The sequence below is a fragment of the Lates calcarifer genome, linkage group LG4 (assembly GCF_001640805.2).
Source record: "Lates calcarifer isolate ASB-BC8 linkage group LG4, TLL_Latcal_v3, whole genome shotgun sequence".
NCBI lineage: Eukaryota > Metazoa > Chordata > Actinopteri > Centropomidae > Lates > Lates calcarifer.
In genome coordinates, this window is record NC_066836.1 from 16,205,671 (window position 1) to 16,228,993 (window position 23,323).

The 23,323-nt window shown below is 40.6% G+C and overlaps 1 protein-coding gene across 6 annotated transcripts in view; it reads right to left on the bottom strand.

The window, feature by feature from the left end:
• pde4ca (phosphodiesterase 4C, cAMP-specific a) overlaps nucleotides 1–23,323 on the bottom strand; it is a 50,672-nt gene that overhangs the window by 16,873 nt on the left and 10,476 nt on the right. For 2 of the 6 annotated variants that reach the window (XM_018677056.2, XM_018677055.2), the window contains exon 1: nucleotides 10,258–10,563. The exons of 2 other annotated variants lie outside the window; for them this stretch is intronic. In XM_018677056.2, the coding sequence (XP_018532572.1) occupies nucleotides 10,258–10,385 (128 nt within the window). In that variant the 5' untranslated portion in view covers nucleotides 10,386–10,563. Of the gene's footprint in view, nucleotides 1–10,257; nucleotides 12,273–20,534; nucleotides 21,829–23,323 lie in introns of those variants that run through there. 2 more of the 6 variants (XM_018677057.2, XM_018677054.2) reach the window with 2 other exon arrangements.

The following is a 23,323-nucleotide window of genomic DNA, read 5'->3' on the forward strand; positions in this document are numbered from 1 at the left end:
GTCAAAGGTCAGCTGAGCCCGAACGTCGCTAAGCCTGAACGTTGTCCTGACAGGAAGCTCCCACAGAAGAACTGTGGCTATTTAGACAGTCAGTCTTCAAAAAACAACTCCATTGTCTTCCTGTCTTTCACATGCCAGCCTGTCGCACCCACCCACCCACCTCTTCTCTCCTTTCCTCACACCCTCCCCCTTTCTCAGCCTCAGCCACAAGTGACAAAAATAAAAAGAACAAAATAGAAATTTTTAAAATAATCTTGTTGAGTAGGAGGGTGTTGATTAACAATACACCAGATAAACCTGTTGGTGAGTGATGGCTGATGTGTGTAGTAGCTACTGTGTGGAGAACAGAAACAAGTCACTCTGAGGAGAGGGGACCTCTACTGGGCTTTGGTGGGATTGCAAGAGCTGGCCAGTCTGGACATCCCATTATTGACAACAGAAATATATTGCAGAAATAAAAAAGATTGGTAGAGCAAAGACAACTAACTGGAAACAGTTTTGATGGTTGATCAATCATTTAAGTTTTTAAGAAAAAACACCACAAATTTCCTGCTTTTCTTTGTCTTAAAGTAAAGTGAACATAACATCACAGTTAACTCTCTCTTTCCTTATATTACACAATTTATTACTGTTTTTCTATCATGCAGCTATTTTTAGAAAAAACTGTGAGCTCCTTGTTATTTTCCCGATTCATCAATTAATCATTTTATAATCGTTTTATCTAGAAATATCAGAAAACAGTGAATAATTAGAATTCAAAGGCATACATTAAAAGCCTAAAACCCAAATATAGTTTACTATCATGTTTAACAAAGGAAGAAAAGCAGCAAACCCTCACATCTGAGGAATCAAAATCGTCACTGATTAATTTTCTTTTGATAAACAAATCAATTAATCTACTGTGCAGTGCAGTGAACTGTTATGCATCACACCAGAAAAGACCAAAACAAAAACTTAAACATTTTTTTTTGTAAGTTTTCAATTACAATTTGCCTGTAGTCATTAATTTAAGCAACAGAATTTTGTGAAAGGATAATGTGATATGACACAAATGTTAAAGAGTTGATGGATGATAGTACTGAATTGGTGCCATCCCTGAGACAGATGAAAAGATGAAGAAATCAAATATCTAATACAACAAGCAAGCTAAGACACAGGCCACTTCTTTAGGACTGAATGTGATTAAATAGATCCATCCTAATTTGGCCTCTGCATTCGCACACTGGGCTTCATTCAAATCTGCCCCAAAGGCGCCCACACATGCACACGGACAGAAGCATACACTCACACACACATATGCATGCACACACATGTACACACACACCTGATTACTTTGTCTAGTCTCAAGACCAAACTGGAGCCAGCATTCCTGGGCATCATAAAGAATTTGACAAAAAAAAAACAAAAAAAAAAAAACATAAAGAGAGAGGTGTATTATGCCGTTTGTTATTTAAGTGGCTGGCTGGTAAGAAGCATGATTGATGGTAACCTGTCAGTGGCCCTGATACTCGACACCCCGCCTGCGTCACCGCCTGTCACGGCGACGTCAATCCCATCTGGGGAGCATTAAAATACAGGAGCTACGGGGCAGAGCGAGAAAGGGAGAGAGCGAGAGGAGATAGGCCTGTAAACCAGGGCAAGCTGTCATCTGAACCTTCATTCATCATTCCCAGGCCTTAGCTGTGACACAGCCAGAGGTAGAATTAGTTACACCAGAGCCGACTTGCAGGACCGGCTCAGCCATTTATTCAACAGACATTTAAAAAAGAAGGCAGAGAGCATTTATTACATGTAACACAGATCTCATCTAGTGACGCTTGAGAGTGTTGTATTCCCTTTGATCATTTGAAATAATTCCTATTATGTAACAATGTCTCTGTTGAAAGCAATTGGAGGTAAATAAAGATCTGTGAGATAAAACTAACAAAAGTGTAAAACTTTTTTTTTCCTGCTGTGGTTTAAGCATTATAATCTAGGCTGTTATGTATCTGTGCTGCATCTGCACATGACACATAAGATGTTCTGGAGCAAACAAGGATTAGGTCTGGCTTAATGAGAACCACAAAGTTCACACCAGGAGCCTAGAGTCCACACCCTGTAGCTCAACACACAGGATAAAGTGGGCTACGGAGGCGGCCAAATTAGAAGCCTGACTTTAAAAGCATGCTTGGAGTAACTTCAGATTCACATTGACATGTTCTGTGTGTGAATTACTGCATAACACAAGAGTCACCGGTGTGTATTCGGGGATAAAAACTGTCTGGTTATTTTTGCTGTGGCCCCTCACACAGAGGGAGAACCACCCTGTTTGTTTGCTTTGCCCTTCCTCTCCTTTCTTGTGACATCAAACTATTTGGTCATGCAGCGACCTGAGGGAGGTGGTGTGTTTTACCTATTACCTATTACACTCTGTTCAGCTGTAATCCTTAAATAAATCCTGTTTGAATCTTAAACAGCTGCTTTATCTCCCAAAATGTCAAACTATCCCTTTAACTGAGTTCCGTGGTCTAACTCCTGCGTGGGCAGCAGCATGCAGGAGAACATTAGATCTGGCTCCCGGCCCTCCCTGTTTGTGCCCTTGTCTGTTACTCACTAATCCCCCTTGTTAAAAAACATGAAGGAAACATCTACACGCTGCATATATGCTGCAGATCCTCCTCAAAGCAGAGAAACGCAGAGTTTAAAAGTACAGTTTAGCTGCTATTATTTCAGAAAGTACTCATGAATAGAAACACAAACAATAACCTCGCAGACACAGTATCATTTCACACCCAGCAGAAACGATAGCTAAGTATAGACATTATGCAACTGTGATATAAACGTATGTCCATTGTTCAGAATCATGCAATGAAAACGGCTTTAAAAGAAAGTGAGGCAATGATGGTGACGCAACAGAAAGGCAGGAACACAGAATCACTTCACTGACCTTTATATAAAACAAGTGAACAAAGTTATGAGACAAACTGTTTAATGGGACTAGTTTGTATAGAGGCAGTGATGTGAAAAAGGCTGCATTGTTTCTCCTGTTGATTGTTTATGGACAGGATGTGTTTGTCATAGGGAGAGAGAAACTTATGATTTCCTTAATGAAATAAGAGCTGTTTATATTATTAAACCCAATTAATTAGCAATGGGTTTTTTTGGTTGCGAGGATAGTAAGGTTGAATTTTCATTTTAAGTATAAATGAATGGATATATTACAAAGCCAACAGGGACATTTTTTTTTACTCTATATCAGACTATTTTTGTTTTTCACAGCAACACGCACACACATGTTGATCTCTTACTTTTGGGGACATTACATAGACTTGCATTCATTTCCTAGAGACTTACCCTAACCATAACCACTGACCCAAAAATCATTTTTTTCCCCAATTGGGTACACTGCTTTTGTCCCCAGTTGGACAAGCTGCCCCCAATTAACTGGTCTTTAGCCTGAAATGTGCCCCTAAAAGTAGCCTATGACAGAGACAGACACACACACACACACAAACACACACACACACACACACACACACATCTTGGCAACTACCTAACTGACTTGTTTCAAAACCAGCAGCTGGTCTGTAAATTAAACAAGTGTGTGTGTGTGTGTGTGTGTATTTGGCCACTGTCTTACTGTACTTACATTTGTCCACTGTGATTAAATCGGAGCAGTTTATTTTGCTATGAACTCAGAGCAGCCAAAAGCAAGAAACAGACAGAAAAATAAGCACAAAACTAGTAACGAGTATGTGAGTGTGTGAGTGTGTGTGTGGAAGTGTGTGTGCAATTATTATTTTATGTGAACTGTACTCTCAGTGTCTCTGGGCCCCCTTTTGATGTAATCAGCATCTCAGAGCCCAGCCCTCTTCCTCAGATCTTTCCTTTGGAAAATAACACAACGCCGTGATGACGCCTGCACTGGTGGATGCTGACCTCTGATGCACTGTACAGTGTGAAGTGGCTGCTGAGGGTCTCTGTCAATCATCAGTTTATTGATAAGATGTAAGCAGCAGGGAGGTGCAGTATCATGATCAAGGAGATGATCCCAGCCTCATTGTGCTCTGGATCTCCTGCTGGCTGAGTGAGCAAGAGAAAGGATTGATTTGTATTCAAATAATAAACTTGATAGCAGTGTTTTTCTTTTGTTCCCTAAAAATCCACACTTTGGTTTTTAGTTGCCTCAGCTCTTATCAGCTGCAAAAATTCCAGGAGTTTCAGTGAAGTCAAATTGTTGAGAAATTCTTGCATTTTTTGAGCCTGTTCTATGAAATTAGGCTTAGACAACCAATCCTCCACTGTAAACACATTCCTTATGTTCACATACTGCTGTTTGTCTTTCCCTAAGTGAACTTTAAAAATGAGCCTCACTGGCAGGAAGACAGACTGCAGTATAATGAGAGGACAGTTAGCCAAGGACATCCTACATGTTGTACATGCTGTATCGTTTCAAGCTGTAGACCATTGTTTAAACTGGAAGTGAACCCTAGGCCACATACAACATAATATATCTTAAATAAAAACTTGTAGATAAGGACAATATGGTTCTCTAATTGAATAGTTATGGCATTGTGTAAAGGGCAGCAGAGTGAGGTAAGGAGCACTGGCAGTGGTCATTTTAATAAACCAGAGTGAATTAGAGACCAGAAGAGATTTACAGTGTCCTCATCTACCTATGCGCTCTCTCTCTCTCTCTCTCTCTCTCTCTCTCTCTCTCTCTCTCTCTCTCTCACACACACACACACGCACACACGCACATGCACACCAAAGACTTCAGTCTCTTGTTATCCTCCAGAATTGTGTAGTGCAGCAGAGAACAGTGAAGTGAGAGGAGAAGAACTGGAGGGAAAAGGAAAATGTGCAGAGGGTGAGAAGAGACATGAAGGGAGGAAGAGAGAAGAGGAGGGAGAGACTGTTGATAAAAGTTCAGAACCTGGTCTATAAAAGTGTCACAATGTGATCAGCGTGAGGCTTTAATGGTGAAGGATCCTGGGGGGACACCACAGAGAAACAGCAGACGTCATGTGGATATGTCATGACAGCATAAATGAACTTGTTACAGTTTTAATTTAACACAATGTTGAGATGTTTCTTTGTTCTATAAGCTATTGAGGATAAATTAGCATAAAACTGTCAGCAAAATTAGAGCCGTTACTGGCGAGTGTGTTAAAAGGTCACAGTTGACGTGTCAACAACGAGAACAGCTGAATGTTGTTGTGAAATACTGCCTTAAGATGTTGGCTTACAAAAGCTTCAGCTATACTGCTTTGATCTCCTCAGAAATAAAAGGCCAGTAAGTTTAACCACAATTATTTATGGTCCTCATTTCTAATTCTAATTATTTTAGTGTATAACTAGGTTGTGAATTTGAGAAATATTCTTCCATCAACAAGTTGTAAATTGTTATTCTAACCTCTAGGGTTACAATACTGGTCAAAAGTATGACAACAAAAATCAGGTTATTAAAAACAAACAGAATTTTCTTAAAACTAGAAGGCATAAGGACATAACACAAAACTTTTTTTTAAAACTTTAAATGAGGATTTGAAGTGAAACATATCACAATTTGTAGAACTGTGAGAAAAAAAAAAGATGTAACGCAACAATAAGCTCTGGAGCAAAGGAAACATACACACAGACAGTGGAGGACGGTGGAGGAGATTTTAAAAATGAACTAGAAATGCAGCTGCCACATTAAGATAAAGCCAGTCAAATCTTCATGCCTGTATTAAGGAATTCCGCATATAAATGACATGTGGGCGCCACAGTCTGTAATGAATGTTTAATTTAAGGAAGTGAGGTGCACACATGGTCCAAATTAAGTGTTCGAATGCAAGTAAAACAATGTCAAATTTAAAACTTTGCCTCTTGCTTCGTGTTTCAGTAAAGGGTCAAAGTACCCCAATGCTAAAGATTCCTCTGAGGAAAAAAGTCATAACTTTTCCTTAGACGCAATAACTTTTCATAGTACACATGGACGCATAAACACACACACACACATACACATAATTGCACAATTACTCTGTCATTCTACGAAAAATATTGTGTGTCTGGAAAGCTCGTCAGTGGACAGTAAAGTTTTGGGGTTTAGGAGAGCATTGAGCCCGTAACGCCTGTCACACTGCAAATGCTCAGCCATGACTTAACTCTGAGAGAGTGAAGGTTACAAATGACCCAGCACCAAAGACTGTGTTTTAGTGTGTATGCTCCAAGTGTTCATGCACGAACACACAGTTAGAAGCCCAACTTTGCATCCCACATGAGTACAGTTTGTGTGTGTGAGAATGTGTGTGTGTGTGTGTGTGTGTGTGTGTGTGTGTGTGTGTGTGAAGCCTGAAACCCAACACCAGTGGACCTGTTCCTCCTGTCTGCGAGGCAGATAAATGAAGGCCCATGAAGCTCCCCATGGGCCAGACCACCATTAGAAGTCGCTGACGATTTAAGAAATGCTTTGGAAACACTTTCAGACACATTTATTACAACAAAATGCCTTTTGGCTATGGCGCCTCCTCCCCTTTGCCAGGCCCTCCGTGGAGGGCACGGGATGACTTAATAATTTCTGCAAATTAGGAGATTCATGTGCTGTGACTGAAAGCTCGGATTAATTTATCATGGCCACATTGACCTGGCAAATTTAGATAGCAACTGACCTCTGGCACGAGCAGTGTGTTTTTATCTCAAAGACAAAGAGTTTAAGCACACAAACTTATCACTAACATGAAAAAAAAAGCAGAAAGCTGCCTGACAGGATTTGGCAACCAGAATATCAGAGTGTATCCAACATTCACACTTGGAGATTTTGATAAATTAGGGAGATGAGGATTTCACTTTCCCTCTTCTATCCTCACGGATTGAGCTGACAGGAGAGAGTATTAGGTTTCTAAGAAATCCACTTCTAAAGCTGAACCTCTGTTAGCTCACTCACAATCAACCTGCCAAAGCTGTCGTCTTTGTAAGACTCTTAATTCATATTAAATTACTCTGTGCATGAATCACACTCTCTCACCTCCAAACACCCGACAAAGCTCACACTTGTATTTGCTGTCAGTGGTTCATTTTGAAATAATGTTTAGGATTTTTCCATCCCTTTCCTGGCTGTCATAACTTGCATAATGCTTTGTGTCACTGCCACTTCATTTTATGCTTGGCCCTCTGCAGACAATGTTGAGGAAAATTAGATCAATAGCCTGTGGACACTAAGCAGACTGTAAATGGTTGAGAGCAGAGGAGAGAGGTAACATGGCTCAAACTAATGGAGCTAATTAACCGGCATTCAATTTTCATTGTGACATCAGAAAACAGCTCCTGTGGTCCGTTGTGAAGCATTTAACTATAATTTTAGCCAAGACATAACATACCAAAATGTGGTAAAATCAGCATACTAATATGCGTACAATGACGATGCTAATAAACTGATGTTTATCAGGTATCATCTTTACCATTTAGCTTGGCATGTTAGCATGTTAACATTTACTAATAAGCAGTAAACAGAGCATATAGCTTAGGCTGGTGGGAATGTGATTTACTTTGCAGGTATGTAGTCATTCAGTCATTAAGATTCATCCTCTGGGGACCATGAATGTTGGTACAACATTTCATGCGAATCCTTCAAATAGTTGCTGAGATTTTGTGCCTGGACAAAGTTGTATCATGTTGTTCTGAGCTGGCAAATACAGTTAAATTAAATGTGCTGACTGACTGCTTTTATAGCCTAAAACCAATTTCAGGCTCATAAAATTGAAATCAAAGGATAAATCAATGCAGTGTAATGCTTGAAAGCCAATAAGCCGCTACTGTCCCAGGAATTTGAAGGGAATCCCCTTACCTGTCCTCTTTGAGGGAAAAGCAGGTGTTACCTTTACAGCCCAAAGATGAAAGGAGAGACCAATAACCGCCACTGGGCAAAATAAACTATCACCACTCACCCAAAGATTTTCAAAGAAGTAGTACGGTATGCATCAAGAGCAGATGTACTCAACACTTCAATTTATACCCGTAGCGCTGACAGACATGTTAAAGCATGCATATCCTTACCACATATCCATCTAAGGAGAAAGGGCTACTGTTATCTGGCTGTTGTCTTCGGTGGTTAACAGAGATCATTGTGCTTTAAATCACGAAGGCAAAGGCATGCAAGACACTCTGGGTTTGGTGTCTGATGTTGAAAGCTGCAGATTTATATCCTTCCTCCCCCTGCAGGGTTCATCCTGTCAGCTTTTCTCATGCCTATGTGAGGATGCACTCATGCAAGAATATACAGTATGTTATATCTAAAAGGAGTTTTATGTGACGTGTCTGCATGCCTACATCAGCTCTCTGGATGTCACTTCATTACTAGCACCATGCTCTACATGAAGATAGGTGGATGGCTTGACAAAGAGGAAAGAAAGTAGAGAAAGAAGCCTAGAGATTTATGATTTACATGTAGTCATCAGTCATTACTCTTGATTTTATGTTTGCAAAAACATTTAAGGCCATTAACTCCCTGTAAGACTTGCTGCTGTTCCTCCTGTAAATAAAATGGTGGTAGTGACTCTGGCTCCAGCTGAGTCTGCTCTTTCATCACCACCACTGGCGTACCCCAGGAGATCAATACCTCGACCCAAATATAGCTCCCCTGCTCCCTGCCTCCCTCCCATTCTGTGGCTTGACGACGCCCCCCCACCCGGTGCACATTAACTATCTGTCTTAAATATCTTAAATAAAGTCACAGTTTTTTGAAAAAAACGCGATCAAGCAGGCAGATAGTTTCTGGACTTCTCTTTAGATCCACAGGTGGACGTACTCTAAGCAGCAGCGTGATAAGTAATTGTCCAACATTTCCATACTCAAATTTTGGCTACAGAGGAGACTTTTGCTTGTTTAAGAGCAGAGGTCAATTTCATTTCTTGGCATGGGTCTTGAGGGGAATTAAATGGAAAGGACAACTGCCCTTTAAAATCCTCCATGCTCACAAATGTTCTGCATTACATCTGATAAACAAAGATCCTGCCTGAGAAAGAGGACAGAAGACCGTAATGTAAACACAACTTTATCTCTGAGTCCTCCTTCACAGCCTCCCCGCTGGCACTGAGGATTATGTGTGAAGCTACAAAACTTATGGTGGACTTTTCCTGTGAGAATATTTCTGTAGAGCTACACAGCAGTAAGATAATGTGTGTATTACACAGTGAACAAACTAGATTTCTCATGTCCTGATGTGCAGGGATGTGTGCACAATCAAGACAAATAAAGCGTTTTAAGTGTGTGTGATTGTGGTTGTTCTACATGTCGTGACTGACCGCAAAGTGACAGCGCAGAGAGACGCCCTCATGTTACTGTTAGGAGACGTGACAGAGTGGCTGGTGGTTACAGCTGCAGCAAAAATCAATAAATTAATTAAACCACCATGTGAAATCTATGTCTCTTAATTCAAGTGTTTCCTGAGTATGAAGTTGCTCCATTCGAGAAAATGAAAATTAACAGATTTAACACATTTTACTTCATTTTTTAGACATTGTTTCAATTTGGTATTATAATTATACAAGATGATTGCTAAACTTTTCTGTCTTTAAAAGAGTTTTGCAGCTGCATTTCTGTCTCCCACACACATTACATTTACAAATACAGTTCTGTACAACTTGTCACTTCATTTTCAAGTCTTGGCTCAGCTGCAAAATATAGCATAACTATTGCAGTACTAATTCAAAGATATATGAAAGGCAGGTTTTTTTGTTTTTGTTTTTTTTTACTCAGATGCAATACAAAAGTTATTATTTTCACACAATCGTCCATGTTGACTCTAACAGCTGCGAGAGGTCTTCAAAAAGAAAAGCTATTTGGTGTCATTTGTAGAATAAAGACAAAAAAATCTCTCCCTGGAACAGTGCCATGTCTAACAAAAGAGGAGACTACATAAGTGGTGAAGAGGAAATATGATAAAAAAAAGTTTTTAGGGAAATGTAGATATGAACCAAAAACAACTGATAAGGGCAAAAGAATGTTTTTGTAAATATTGCAGCTGATAAAAGACTGTATGCAGTCTACAGATTTCAGATACTCATAGTTAAGAAAACATGGTCTCATTCTTAAAAAGATAACATTATTGTAAGTCATGTATACTGCAGCACACTCTAGGCTGTTAATTTTGTTGTTGTCAGTGAGAAATTGTGTCTACAATATGAGCCACACACTGGATATATGTGTGTGTGTGTCAGTGAAAGAGATGAAAGGAGACACTGAGAAGGAGAAAGACAAAAGGACTGAGTGAGAGTAAATGAGATAGCTCTTAATTACCGCCTGCGTTTCTGTATGATGTCAATAGGCCTGTTGACAGCGCACGGCGATCCCCATATGTTCCCACTCCGCACAGTGATACTCCGCTCCACGGAGTAACAGAACCCACAGTTCGTCGGCACACTCATGATTCTTTAGCCTACTCTCTTTAACTCGTCCTCACCCTCCTCTTCTCGGCCGCTCCGCTGTTCTCCCTCTCTTGGTTCTCCTCAGCTTGTGGCCCCTCTCATCCCTGTACAACCCGGCCCGTTTCCTCGTCTGTCTCGCTGTGTCGGGCTGTCCGGCTCTCCACGGCTTCCCAGGAGTTCTCATTACCTCTGGCAGGAGTGGACACCAGCTCTAGGACCAGTGGCTCCAGTGCAGAGCCAGGATGACCAAGGGGGCGAATCAATACATGCTACTGTATGCTGGCGAAAGTCTGTTTTCTCCTGGGAGATATGTAGAAATTTGGAGTGGATTCCTTCCCGAGCACCTGGATTCCTGTTGTGAGAGCTGCACACTCTCTGCTGCTTGTCTGTCTGCCTTGCAGGCTGTAAAAAAAGCTTTTCATCACTCTCAGCAGAGCTCCATTAATCGGTCCCCCTTGAACATCTTGTCTTGTCTTTGCTTCGGGTCTAAATGTGGCGCAACACTGCTGCCCACTTCCCCCTCTCGTTTTCTATCTGTCTGCTCTCTCTCTCTCTTGCTCTTCTTATTCTCTTTCTCTCTCTGCTTCCTCCTCTCCCCTCTGGCTGCTACACCTTTAATCACAGAACAAACAGAGACCTTTCCTTTCCCCGGGCAAACTTGCTCTCCTGCTCCAGTCTGTCACAGTCGCCCTGAGCGCTGTATGTGTGTGTGTAGTCTTTCTTTCTTTTTTTTTTTTTGTCCGAGCTCCCCACAGAATGTGCACAGATCTGTGCGAGATGTGTGTGTGTGAGTGAGCAACCGAGCGTGTACGTCAGTGAGCGAGCGTGTATGTAGGCATGTGACTGAGCAAGTGTCTGTGTGTGTGTGTGTGTGTGTGTGTGCATCACGCACAAGGGGGAACAAGTTTCAGAGTGAGGTCAGAGCTGAGAAAGGGGGTGGGATCAGAGCCAGCTTGGGTCCTGCCTTCTCCAAATGTTTTAGCCATTTTAACCCCTTCCTACTCTCTCTCTCTCTCTCTCTCTCTCACACACTCACACACACACACACACACACACACACACACACACATACACACTGAGTCCTGATACAATCATATGACAGCACCCTCTCTTTGGACACAGTACCATTATCCTTTCCAGATGGAGTGTGTATTCATGTGTGTGTGTCAGGTATGTCTTGTCTGTGCTAGGTAAAGAGATTGATGACTGGATGAGTATGATAGGGTATTACAGTAAGTAGCTCTAGGGACACAGCTTGCTGAGAACGAAGAACATGTACAAACACACACACACACACACACACAGGCGCACACACTTACTCGTATACAGTATGCACTCACGCACAGGCTTAGGCACCAGCATGCAAGGTCACCCATGGCCGGGGGCAGTGTATTTTTGAAGACCAGAAATGTGAAAAGTAAACATGAAACCTTAGCTGGTCGACCTTCTGTATGCTTCATATGAGAACTTAAACAGGAAATATCTGACAAGAGATCGGCAAAGTGAGTCAGGAGCCATGAATCTACAGGCTGTGTTCCCAGAGACAGATTAAGTCTTTCTATGAATCTGTAGACCAAAGAGAGATTTCATCAGAATGAGAAATGAGCTCGAGAGTGTTTTCTGACTACACAGCAGGTGCTTTGCTGTCTCCCAGTCTTTCTTCATTTCAGTGATATATAACTGAGTCTTATATAATAAGTACTGAGCATTATATGCTTACGACTAAGTATTAATATACCTAATTTGATCAAATGGCTGTTCACTAAACCCCTCCCCCAAACAGTGACTGTCCAGTCATAGCTTTATAACCATAACTAGGCAGGCCTGTCTCTCTCCTAATGTTGAAACAATGCTCATGGGGTTGTAATAAAATTGATACTTGATGTTAAAGGAGTTGAAAGGGTGATGTCTTTTTTCAGTCTTTCCAAAACCCCCAAAATACAAGAAAAAAAAGTATAATGTAAGCTACAACCACATGCCAAGCTAATGTGCTTACTACCTCTGTAATAACCAAGCAGTACTTCTAAGGCCATACATTAATTTATGGGGTCACAGGTTACATTAAAAAGACCCATTTGCAACTACAGCATATAAACTGTATGGTGTTTTATTAGCAACACTGTCCTGCTCCTTACTGTATTTGGGGAGTTTTACACTTCAGTAACCCCAGCCATTGTTACACAATATAATGATATGTTTGCTAAAGACATCAGTTTGTCCTCATCCCAAAATCCTTTGTTCACACAAGTGAAACTGTCAAAAATACAAACTTGTCCTGTATGTTAGCTAAGCAGTCAAACAGGTTTATGTAAAAATTAAATAACAGATTTTTTTCTTTCCATATTGCAAAACTAGGGCTAACTAGCTCATCCTACACTGCAACTGAAGAACAATACTGTTCATGTCCTACACATGGCTAACCATGAGGGTGTAAAATTTTTGTCTGGGACATGTAGCTTCAGCCTCAGTCTTGTGTTTTTAGCTTGGACATAGTCATCATGTTCATGTTTGAGATCACTTTAACAAGACAGGCATTTTAAAACGAAGCAGCAGGGAACTCGACACTGCATTTTCAACTCATGGAGCTAATGTTAGTTTGATAAAGCATGCTAGGTAAAGCTGATTAAATTGGCTCATGACTTGTTATTCCAGTAAGATAGACAGTTGTTGGCTCACTAAGAAATTTGGGCACAAAATCTGCAACCATTGTAAACTGCATGACTGTATGTGCCTTACAAGAACTTAAACATTGACAGGCATAGCAGGGCTTGACGAACAATCAATATCAATTGCTATCCAGCTAGCTCTTACACACAAAAAACATCTCCATAAATGGACTTATACTTTAAGCTACATTCTCCAGCATGAGATGGTTCAATTAAATTGGCAAATCAATCAATGGCATCACCTCACCACCATGGAATTCACAAATGTTAGGCAGAGAGACAACAATAGGTAAGACTGGAAAAGAAGAAGTAAGAGAATATGAGTGGTAATATAGCAGAGGTATCTTTAATATGAACCAGGCCCCTTTCTAAAGGCCAGGGAGTTTAAAAAGCATCGCACAACCACTACTCCATTACCTACATATGAAAGCCTTATTGCTGCTTATGTGAAAAAGTTGGCTTGGTTTTATTATTCAGTTTTATATTTACATTGGTTTGCGACATACAGCACAGACAGCTTATGACTGTGGTGTTTGCTCTCTAAAAGTATTTAATATAATCCTTTGATATAATACAAAGGGTCCTGTGTCTGTGGCAGTCAAGAAAAACTGCCATTTAAGGAAATCTGAAGAGGTGCACACACAAAAGGGCCAATCATAACCACAATCTGAACAGGCCTTCAATACTGCTGTATATTATGGCTTTCTGGAGCCTACATTCAACAGCAACAGTTTATAAATCCAATCACACGACTACAGTGAATTAAATGATGACTATTTGGGTTTAGCAGGATTGACTGTGCAGGGTCAGAATCATGATCAGGTCCCTCACAGGTTGATAAAGAAACACTACGAGTTAAAACTTTTTTACTGAATACTTCTCTCAGCACATCTGCCAGTTTGTTTAGTTTCCTGGATATGTATTCACACTTATCCTTTGTGAACACACACTGTACAAATATTAACATATGATCTGACTTTGGACTTGTAAAACTGAAGAATTTATCTCTACTGGGATGAACAGTGTCCTGATGCAAACTGGATGAGGGGATGTTATGAATTAAAACTTTACAGCGGCCTGCACTTTTGACATGTTTTCATGACAGGAAAATTGTTTTCATGTGCAGTTAGATGAATAAAGTGCTTAAACAACATGTTTCAAGAGCAGTATCCTTTGTTATCTAGATTGGACATGCATACACACACACACACACACACACACACACTGACTGGCAGTATACCAGAGGATTTCACAGTGTTCCATGTATCTGCGTCACCGTGGTGGAAGAGAGTGGATGTTTGAAGAAAGACAGACATTAAATGTTTGCCTCTGCACAGTATCTCTACATCTCATCTTAAGACAGCCGTGCTCTGAAGCGCTGGACGCCGAGGCTTAGACAATGTGGCGAGGTAATCTCTTAAAACTCATAAAATAGCGAGGCATCATAAATTCTGGCTGACCCCACTGTTGTGGGTTTAATATTCCATTATTTGCAAAGGGGCCTCATGACATCATGTGTTGGCTTCATGGAGACATGGTGAGCATTCCTGGATAACGAGCTGTTTTGAAGTCAGCGAGCAGCGCTGTGTGTCAGAGTTGTTGCCTGTCAGCGGACACACTGTCTGTTTGTGGTTTGTTTGTAAAGCTAGCTGACACTGATTAATTTCCACCATCATACTGTCCACTGCCAACCAACTATGTTAGAATGAAAATAGCAGAAAATCTACAATGAAATAAAACACCCCATAATAGCATAATCAGGAGGGAATGACATTCTCAAGTACAGAAAACTGGCTGGTTTGTGTTTTATTTTATATTAAAACTTTTACGTTTTTGACATTTACTGGGAAAGGACAGTATTTACTGTGCTCATGTGGGCCGATGAATACTGAAAATTCACCAACCCTTTCTGCTTTTGTGATTCAGCCATGTCAGTCACTTTGTGTTGCTCCTTTGTCTGAAATTCATGCAAGTCAACAGTGTTATGTTTTTTTTTTTGCATGTTTAAAGTAACTGATAAATTTAAGGATTTAAAATGTGGACGTTAAACTTCTGTTGAGTTGAATGTGGTGGAAAAAGACAATCTTGCAGGAAATCTGGGCTGCGATTAGGCCACATCCACATTGAAGAGGACTTACAGTGAGGCTAAGGTTTTAAACATTTCAGTCAGTCACAACTGCGATGTGAGCCACAAAGTAAAACTTGAGCGATAGAGTGAGTGCATCTGAAAATCAACAGATTGCAGAGGAAAGTGTTCTCTGCCACCGATATTGAAATATCAACGAGACCACTGTCATACATTATTTTAGTAAATACAATTAGGTGCTGTTTAGAGAGGCTGTATAATGCAGTTCTGTCAAAAAAAAAAGTTGTGGATAAACATTTTGAATATCTGGAGTACGGTATCAGTTTCTTTAATGCACCAAAAAGTGATAAGCAAATTTAGAAACAGCCTCTCATTTATTAACAACAATGATTTGTCATTTGTCATCACAGCAAATGAAAAACAGCTGCCAAGCTAAAAAGAGTCTTTGTAATTTTACGCCTGCTCCTCCCGGGTAATTACATAATTGTTATAGAAACAGCGGTCCTACATAAAAATGCCATAAAACATATAAAACATATGTTGCATTACTGTAGTGTGCTGCTTTCCTCTTATTATGCCACCGCAGAATTTCTCTGTGGTCACATTATATATATATATATATATTTATATATATGAACTAATACAATTTGGCTCTCTCATGTCTAAAACGGCACTGAAAAACCTAGCTGCTGAATAATATATTAAAACTCCCAAATGATATTATTATGTAAAAAAAAAAAAAAAATTAGAGTAAGAAGTATTGCACGTTTTCTGTCTTCAGAAACTCTGGGATCTCCCCTAGAACTTTCTGTTTTAACCATGCTCAGCTTTCAACGTGAGTTTATATAAAGGGACGCAGTGTTGGGTAGAGCAGAGGTCAAGAGGTTGAATAAGCAGCTGCAGAAGAATAGGTCGCAAAAACATATTGTGATACGCACACAGGCAAATTCACGTGAGCAGGGCTGCTTGTTTCTACTATAGTTTTCTATGTCTGTGACAGGATCTCCAGGAGGAATTATTCCCAAAAATGTGGCCTCCTCCTTAAAAAAAAAGCTTATAGAGTGTTACACCTTTAAAAAGCAACTTAACAGTTATTTTCAAATGAAATCAGTTTATGAGTTTATGAAAAAAAAAAAACTAACTAACTAAAACAAATTTCTTCATGGTACAAATGCCGTCTAAAATACTGTGTATGTAACAAAGCAGCAGCACCAGGTGTCAGCATGTGGCTGTTGCTAACGGCCTATATTTAACTGAGTCTTGGTGATGTCAAACGTCATGTTACAGCGTGTACTGTAGTAAAGGCTATCAGTGTGTCGCCTCATGATTCATTAGGCTACCATCTGCTAGCATGACGGCGGTGTTTGGGGCTCGGCTGATTTGGGGATTGGGTAGATGACAGACTTGTGTGCACACATGCAAGCGCAGCCACACTGTTGTATACACGTACACAGACACACACATACACACACACACACACACACACACACAGTGTCTAAAAAGGGTAGGACATACGCACAAGGGAGCTCACTAATGCATGTACAGGGACATGGACACACATTAAGATGCACACATGTCTGTGCACACACCTCAGTGGCAGGTGGCAGGTTTGTAGGAAACACAAGAGCCATGAAATGCTCAGTCACAGCGGCCACATCTCAATTTCATAACTGAAAAAATGCAGGGGACTACTCACTCTAGGCCAGTGTGTAACCCACTGCAAGTGTGTGTTAAACTAATATTTTCCAGAACTGACAAAGTAAAAACACTGAATCTCTCCATTTTAGCATCAGGTGACAATAAATGTATGTGAGAGGAAAACATCAGCTGTTGTGATACATTTATGAAGCAACAAACTAGAAGTTAATTTTATGAGACAGTTAAAATTTAATTTAAAATATTGTTAGTAAACTTAACATTAATATTGATTTAAAGAGATTATTTTCTTTGCATAAAATCAATGTGCCAGGTCTGTAATTAAGAATAATTTGAAAGGTATCAGTAGGTGTGTTGTAATGGTATTTCATGTGCATATTTCTGATACACAGGTAAAAATGTTCTGCGGTATAAAGTTGCCTCAAGTGGCCGATATACAGACTACTCAGGTTAATATGAATATGAACAACAAACAACAAGCCTATCCTTGGACCTGTGACTTAGAAAAAACCTCACAGACAATTTAAAAACAAAATCTTAGGAATGGCTGGACACCAATAGATGCATGCAATATTAAGTAAATGTTAAGTGCATTAAGTCAGAGTTTCGACTATAAAAGTGTAAAGCTGCTGTACCTAAAAAAGCAAAGATACCTCCCTCTGCCTCATGATCAATAAAAACACACAGAGAAAAATAAACTCCACAGCACTGTGAAAATCTAATTAGTGAAACATAGACAGTTTCTGGCAGTTTAAAAATGATTAAAATGATTATCTACCTATTATCTACCAAACCAATGCTTTTTTCCATATTCAACTACTGCTTGGTCTACAGGAGGTCATCTCTCTAATAGTCTCTGTGCATAACTTAGTCAGTCTCCCCCTCTAGTGGTTACAATGAACAGTCATTCTAGTATGGCGCTGTTACAAAGCGAACGCCCAGCGCTGATGTCTGAAACAAGAGATTTTTTTTCTCCATTCTCAATCCATATATGCATCAGTAATTCACTGTATAGCACTACACAACTGTCAGAAAAAAACACTTAAAACTTTCATTTCCTTCACAGTTAGAATCTGTTCTCATCTTTTAATTGTTGCCAGTCTGTCCAGTCTGTGTGAACTTTGGATAAAGGAAAAATGCTTTTTGTGTCCTCTCACAGTGTGAGTAGGAAATACAGTGGAGCTGCTCGTTTTGAAATTTAGCAGTGTTAGTGCTGTCCCGTGCTGTTGCTACTGCTGCTGCTGCTGCTGCTGCTGCTGCCGGCCTCAGGAATCGATGAGGCTCTGGAGGCGATTGGGGAAATCAGTCATGCTGAAAATATGGAGTACAGCAGTGACGCACACAGCAGCCAGCCCGCCACAGCCACACAGGCCCTATTGACTAATCTGGGTGTGTGTTTGAGGGGGGAGGGGGTGGGTTGGGGCTGGCGGCTATATTGGGACCTCTGACATTGACACTGTTGCCCTTTGGTGGGGTGGCCTCACTTGACACTTTTTTTTGGTTTGTTTTCCTCATTATTCTTTCAGTCACAATCACTTTCTGCCTCTATTCTTCTCTTTCTTTTTTTTAAGTCTACTTCAGAAATAATTTTTTATCCCCTCCTGTAACACCCCGGGTCTCTCAGCCTAACCCTCTCCTTCCAGTCATTATCTCTGCGCTAAAAGCAGCACTATCTCCACCCACGTCCGCTCTATCACTTCTTCACCGCCCTCTCGTCTGTGCCTTTACCCTCTTTGTCTAAATTATCTCTTTTTCCCAGTCACTCAGCTGTTGCGTCTGTCTCTTCCCATCGTTACTCTACTTCAGATAAAAGGCATCTTCTCAAACTGTCACTGCAGCATCAGCTATCTTCTCATGATGCAGACTGAGAGCTCTCATCTCCGGCCTTGTTGGGCCTAACGCAGTGACACAGTGTTGTTTAAATGTACCATACTGCCAGAGAAGCCATAAAAAGCTTTGTTGAGGAGGTTACCAGGAGTGTGTGAGTGTATGTGTGTGGATGAATAGTGCCCTGGCACTGTCAGTACAAGTGAGGATGAGAGCTGTCTCTATTGTGATGGACACATTTGGATTACAAGAGGCAGCTTTGTCTCAGTGTGTGTGTGTGTGTGTGTGTGTGTGTGCGTGTGTGCGCACGCTGGGTGAGGACAGAGAAAATTATTCATTTAGAAAAGAATTTAACTCCCATTACTAATGTAAGTGTTACTACTGCTGTAACTCACCAGCACCAATGGTATGCTCTCCATCGTCACACAATAAATAAATCTTTGTCTTTGTTGGTGCTGAATATGAAAAACAAGATCTGAACTTTGCTTTGAGCTAAAGCTCCAAACAGTGACTCCACTTCAGTTCTGTTTTTTTTTTTTTTTTTGTTGTTGTTTTTTTTTTTCATCAGCCAGGAAGCTCGATGCACAAATCAGGTAATAAGAGAATAGAGGCTTGTTCTGTTCCCTGCTGCACTTCAGTATTTCTGGCTGTGGTCTAAAATCTCATGCTTTGATCTCCTCATATGATCCAAACAGGCTCACGGCTGGAGGAGTTCGGATGACACTCGCGAGGCACATGCCTTATGCCCAGAGTTCAGAAAAGTTTGCCACACAGCACATTATACACAGATATCTCAAATGTTTTTTTTTTTTGTTTTTTTTTATCTTTCAGTGCTAGGAAGAAGAGCTTTTGGAGCTTATTTTAATGATGCATCTTATTTTGGCCTCCAGATTTATGTATGTGTGCACGTATTTATATGCTGTGTTTTCCTATGTGTGTATTGTTTCGTGTATTGAGTCTCTGTTTTTAGTCTTTGTAAACTTACATAACAACGTGTCCTGCAGGGATCTCATGACAGCTGTAGTAGATTTTATGTTTTTTCCTGAATCCGGCCTGCTGATTACACTGTTGTATCAAGTTTCCACTACAATTAAGTCAATCAGTCACATCAGTGTGTCGACAAGGGAGCCTGTTAGCATGATTTACCTCTTGGACGTGAGCTCGTTTGACACATTATTTTATTTCCCTCTGTTTTGTTTCCTAGAGGACGAGATAGAAAACAGAGGTGAAATCTGCTCCATCTGCCGTTCTCATGGATAATTTTCCACAGTGCACCAGTATTTCTTCAGTTTGCTTATGAAACCCACAGGTCCTGGACCACATGACGGTCATACCGTGCCTAACACGGACGCCTCGGCTTGGCTCGGGTCCACAGGCCGCAAGGAGTGACAACAGTGGACAGAGCCATCGATCTGCCATGCCCACCCCCCACACCCCACCCCTCCCGAGGCCTGCCAGTGCCAACCACAGCACGCCAACAGCACAACACTCACTGGCCTCACCACAGGGCCTATCAAATCATTTCACAGATATTTGTTTTTGGCAGTGGTTAAAGTTAAAGTTAGAGTTGTAAACGGCATACAGGTGCAGTCTCACCACTAGATACTGTATTTTCTATCATCAAAACAAACTGAAGAGATCTGCAAAGATGTTAATTTACAAATACAGAATTGGTACAAACCACATAAAACCACCAGACACCAACACAACACAATACTACTTTAGAAACAGCAACAGAGCAGCATTGTCCCCATCAGCTGATTATATTCCCTGCACTGTAAAAGACAAAAACAGACAGTACTTGCCACATACCAACATCAGCTTCCCAATACTCCCTGAACATCTGCAAACACATGTATTATGCTGCCATCACTGCACATCAATGACTGTAATTCACACAACCCGGATACGTACCCAATGCACGAGTGCCTGCGGGTAGAGAAGTTGCCGTGCATCTTCCTTGAAAAGCGAGAGTCTTTGTTCATCATGTTACCGGCAGGTCAAAAAAGAGTCGAACTGAGTTCAGAGAAGCATCAAAATAGCAGCTCTGGAAGGCGAGGGATAAACAAAGTGAACTTCTGTGGCGCAACCAAAACCCCCATGCTGTCATGAATCAGAGAAAAAAGCTGTCTGAATTCCTTTTACGTTATCTGTGGTCACAAGTTGATGGCACCGGGAGAAAGGTCCCTTTGAGAGGACGGTGCAGGAAAAACAGGTCCAAGAACGACAGATGCAAAGCAACGTCAAGATGCAAAACAGCAAAACAAGAGTCTCACCAGCTGCACCTGGTGGGAGCAAGAATGAAAGTGAGCCTGTAGGTCAGGCCTGCTGGGTCCCCTTCTGTGTTTATTAGACAAAACCTACTAGCTATAGGTGTTTAACGTCCGGCTCTGTGGGGAGTCAAAGCACATCAAACTGGAAATTGAATTTGCAGTTCAGCTTTTGGTCCCGGTGATAAGGATATGTCCATTTGTTTTTGTGGAAAAGGAAAAATCAAAAAGGTTCAGAGCTCAGAGAGTGTGTGTGTGTGAGTGAGTGTGTGTGTGTGTGTGTTGTGTGTGTGTGTGTGTGTGTATGTGTGAACAGCCTAAAAAGGCAAAGAGTCTTGGCTGTTAGAGACCTATCACAGAGTGAGTTAGCATATCATCTCACTGACAGTGGAAGTATGGGGCCGAATCAAATCAAGTGAAATTGAGGATGGTGTCAGCTGTCATTGCTCATCTGGGACTATTTCCTCACTTGTTCTCCTTTCAGCTCATCACCACAGACGTGCCAAGATAAATGGCTCTCGTGTTTGTTTTTTTTTTCTTTCTTTCTTCCTCTCCTCGTACTCCTAAATAGGAAACTGCAACCTTGAATTCTTCCAAGTGAACTGCAAAAAAGCTGAGCTGACAAAATTGAATTCCTCAACAATGGGCCCCAGATATTATCTGTCTTTAAAAATCAGGTCCAACAACCTTGACACGGAGCTGTCTATCTGAACACAAAGGTTGCCTCTGTGATGCTACACTGCCGACACACTGTGTTATTCTTAGTGGGGGGAAAAAAAGTGAGCTACAAAGAGTGTTATAATCCCATCAGATGCTCCCTGGAGTGGGCCGTCCCATGTAGTCCCTGTCAGCGGGTCATAACAGACCTTCTGCTCTCCTCTCTTCTCTCCTGAGAGTGGTGGGACCAAACTCAGGCTTAAAACAACAAACAACAACACTATCTCCCCTGAGAGAGAGTGAGAGAGAGAGAGAGATTGTTGAGGGAGAGAGAAGGGGTGGGGTGCTGGGTGGTTCAGAGAGAGAGAGAGAGAGAGAGAGCAAATTGCATGAAGAGAGGGAATACAGAGAATGACAGTCGTTGCATGAGAAAGTAGACCGGTGTGAAGAGAGATGGGGTTAGAGAGAGACAAGTAGAGATGAGGTGAGAGAAGAAAAAGCTTGTTACATTGTGCTATATTAGAGTATTACAAGGACAAAGTCTCTACAGGGACAAGTCAGTTTTTCTGCCATGAGAGTGTGTGCAGTTTCTGTTTCCATGTATCCAGCCTGCCTCCATGCCAGCAGCAGCACTAACATACTGGTCAATCAATACTTCAATACTGCATGCATGTGCTTTTTTTTTTTAAAAAAAAAAAAAAGGCGATTCAATTTTCCTTTTTAATATTGAGTCCTCTTCTCATGCCACAATATAGTCTATTTGATTCACAACAATATCTTCTGCAGTGTTAGACAAATATTTGGAGTCACCAAAATGCGTGACTGTGAAAACACTGCAGGGAAGAGGTGATTTGTGAAGGAAACATTTGCTCCACTATTAAACACATCTTTGACAATTTTAGATTAAAAGAAAACAAATTAGGTTGAAAATTTTGCAGGCCCTTCAACAAGATTAGAAGTTTTTAAAATAATTCTGAATAGTTTAACTTAAAAAAAAAACAAGTTCAGTTCAACTCATAACATTTCAGAGAAAAGAAAAACTAAGATAGATACTAAGAATAGTTTTCAACAGCACCACACCATCACCCTCAAAACCATTTTTCATCTTCCTAAAATATTTGAACCCCCACAGTCAAACTCCAGCTATAAGACAATGTCTCTTTCCTTCTACTGTGACCCATCACACAAACTGAAACACGTCTTCCTGTCAGGCTCTTTGCCCACATTTCACAACACAGCAGCCTCTAGTGGAAAGAAACAGGAAATGCGATGTTTGTGTTTCATCCGGAGAACGCGTGAGCACCCTGAACACAACTTGCCTTGTACCATAGTCAGACTGGGAGGGCTGGTCTTATTTCTTCATCCTCATCATGACACTTTTTAAAACACTATAACACTCTAAAATGACTGACTGAAAGGAATAAAACTATAGTATAGTGTGAATTAAAATTATCACATTTAACCTTCAAAAGACAGTTGAAGAGATGTCATTAAATTATACCTGGGCACCACATGATTTTCTATAGATTATATTTTACTTGAATAATATCATTTACTAAACACATCGTTTGTTGCAAAAATGTAACTTTAAATGCAAATTTTTCTCAAATCTTTTTCTGATATGCAAATGATTTTAGATTACATTAAATAAATCAATGTTTCTGAACTATTTTAGTCTTGTATTACTATTCTGTAGCATGTTGCAACACAGTCACACTCCCGCACATGATGATAAGTGATGCAAAATATTTTACGATTGTAAGATAACACTTACTT